This window comes from Eimeria necatrix, genomic scaffold, assembly GCF_000499385.1.
Source record: "Eimeria necatrix Houghton genomic scaffold, Enh_scaff531, whole genome shotgun sequence".
NCBI lineage: Eukaryota > Apicomplexa > Conoidasida > Eucoccidiorida > Eimeriidae > Eimeria > Eimeria necatrix.
The window spans coordinates 15,001-16,373 of NW_013654403.1; the positions used below are offsets into that span (position 1 = coordinate 15,001).

A 1,373-nucleotide genomic window follows, 5' to 3' on the forward strand; every position below is an offset into this window, starting at 1 on the left:
TCAGCTGCTGCTGCAGCAAGACGCTCTAGAAAGCTTTTGCAGTATGTCTTGCTGCTGCTGCACCATCATCAGCAGCCGGTGCTGCTGCTGCTGCTGAAGCAACAGATGCACATGGCTGCTGCTGCTGCTGCTTCTTATATAGCGCTCAGTTGCTGTTGCTTCTGCTGCTGCTGCTGCTGCTGCTGCTGCTGCTGTTTGTAGGTGAAGGAAACAGCTTTTACTTTGACAGCGAAGTTCTGCAGAGAGAGCAATCGGACACATGGGCAGCGTCAGCTGCTGCTGCTCTTCGGGTTAGCTGCTGCTGCTGCTGCTGCTGCTGCTGCTGCTGCTTTTTCTGCTGCTCCGCTTCAGCGGCTAGCGAGGCCATGCAACTGTGTCTTAATGCTGCTGTTGCTGCTGCTGCAGGAGCTGCTGCAGGAAGCCCTTAGCCTCCGTGTGTGCCCGGCAAAGCGGCGAGCTGCTTCAGCAGCAGCAGCAGCAGCAGCAGCAGCAGGCGCGAGCAAGATGGGTCCAAAGCCAGCCAGCAAGCAGCAGCAGCTGCAGCAGCAGGAGCAGCAGCAGCAGCAGGCGGGGTCTACTTTGTTGCGTCAATCTGCTGCCGATTTCATCGCTGCTGCTGAATCCCCAGTTGCTGCTTCGGGGGCCTCAGCAGCAGCAGCAGCAGCAGCAGCAGCAGCAGCAGCAGCAGTGGCAGTGAAGACGCCCAAGGGTTTGCTGCTGCTTGAGGGGCCCCTTGTAGCAGCACTTGAGGCCCTGGTGCTGCAGGCGACTGGCCTAGACCCTCGCAAGGAAGCAGCTGGCAGAACTTTGCTGCTGCAGCTGCTGCAGCAGCACGCAGACAACTGCCATCTTCTGCAGCAGCAGCAGCAGCAGGCCGAGCAGCAGCAGCAGCAGCAGCAGGCCCAGCAGCAGCAGCAGCAGCAGCAGCAGCAAGCCCAGCAGCAGCAGCAGCAGCAAGCCCAGCAAAAGCAGCAGCAGCAGGCCCAGCAGCAGGCCCAGCAGCAGCAGCAGCAGCAGCAGCAGGCCCAGCAGCAGCAAGAGAAAGCGGAGCAGCAGAAGCAGCTTGCCGCAGTAGTACAGACAGACCACATGAACAAGTCCCAGCAGCAGCAAGAGCAGCAGCAGCAGCAGCAGCAGTAACAGCAGCAGCAGTAACAGCAGCAGCAGCAGCAGCAGCAGTAACAGCAGCAGCAGCAGCAGCAGCCGTTGATGCACGTGACAGCACCTATTGGTGTCCGTCCTGTGCTTCTCGTCGCGTCCTCAACGCTGCTGCTGTTTATGCTGTTGCTGCTGCTGCTTTTGCTGCTGCTGCTGTTTGTGCTGCTGCTGCTGCTGTTGCTGCTGCTGTTGCTGCTGCTGCTGCTGCTGCTCCA

At 59.9% G+C, this 1,373-nt stretch overlaps 1 protein-coding gene across 1 annotated transcript in view; it reads left to right on the forward strand.

Annotated features, from left to right (window-relative positions):
- ENH_00061240 (hypothetical protein, conserved) overlaps positions 1 to 1,140 on the forward strand; it is a gene marked incomplete at both ends in the record, with an annotated part of 5,841 nt that extends 4,701 nt beyond the window's left edge. Inside the window, 3 exons of the mRNA XM_013581995.1 lie at positions 1 to 41; positions 202 to 290; positions 406 to 1,140. The exon at positions 1 to 41 is cut by the window's left edge and continues 197 nt beyond it. Of these exons, the coding sequence (XP_013437449.1) occupies positions 1 to 41; positions 202 to 290; positions 406 to 1,140 (865 nt within the window). The remainder of the gene's footprint in view (positions 42 to 201; positions 291 to 405) is intronic.
- Positions 1,141 to 1,373: the final 233 nt, after the last annotated feature.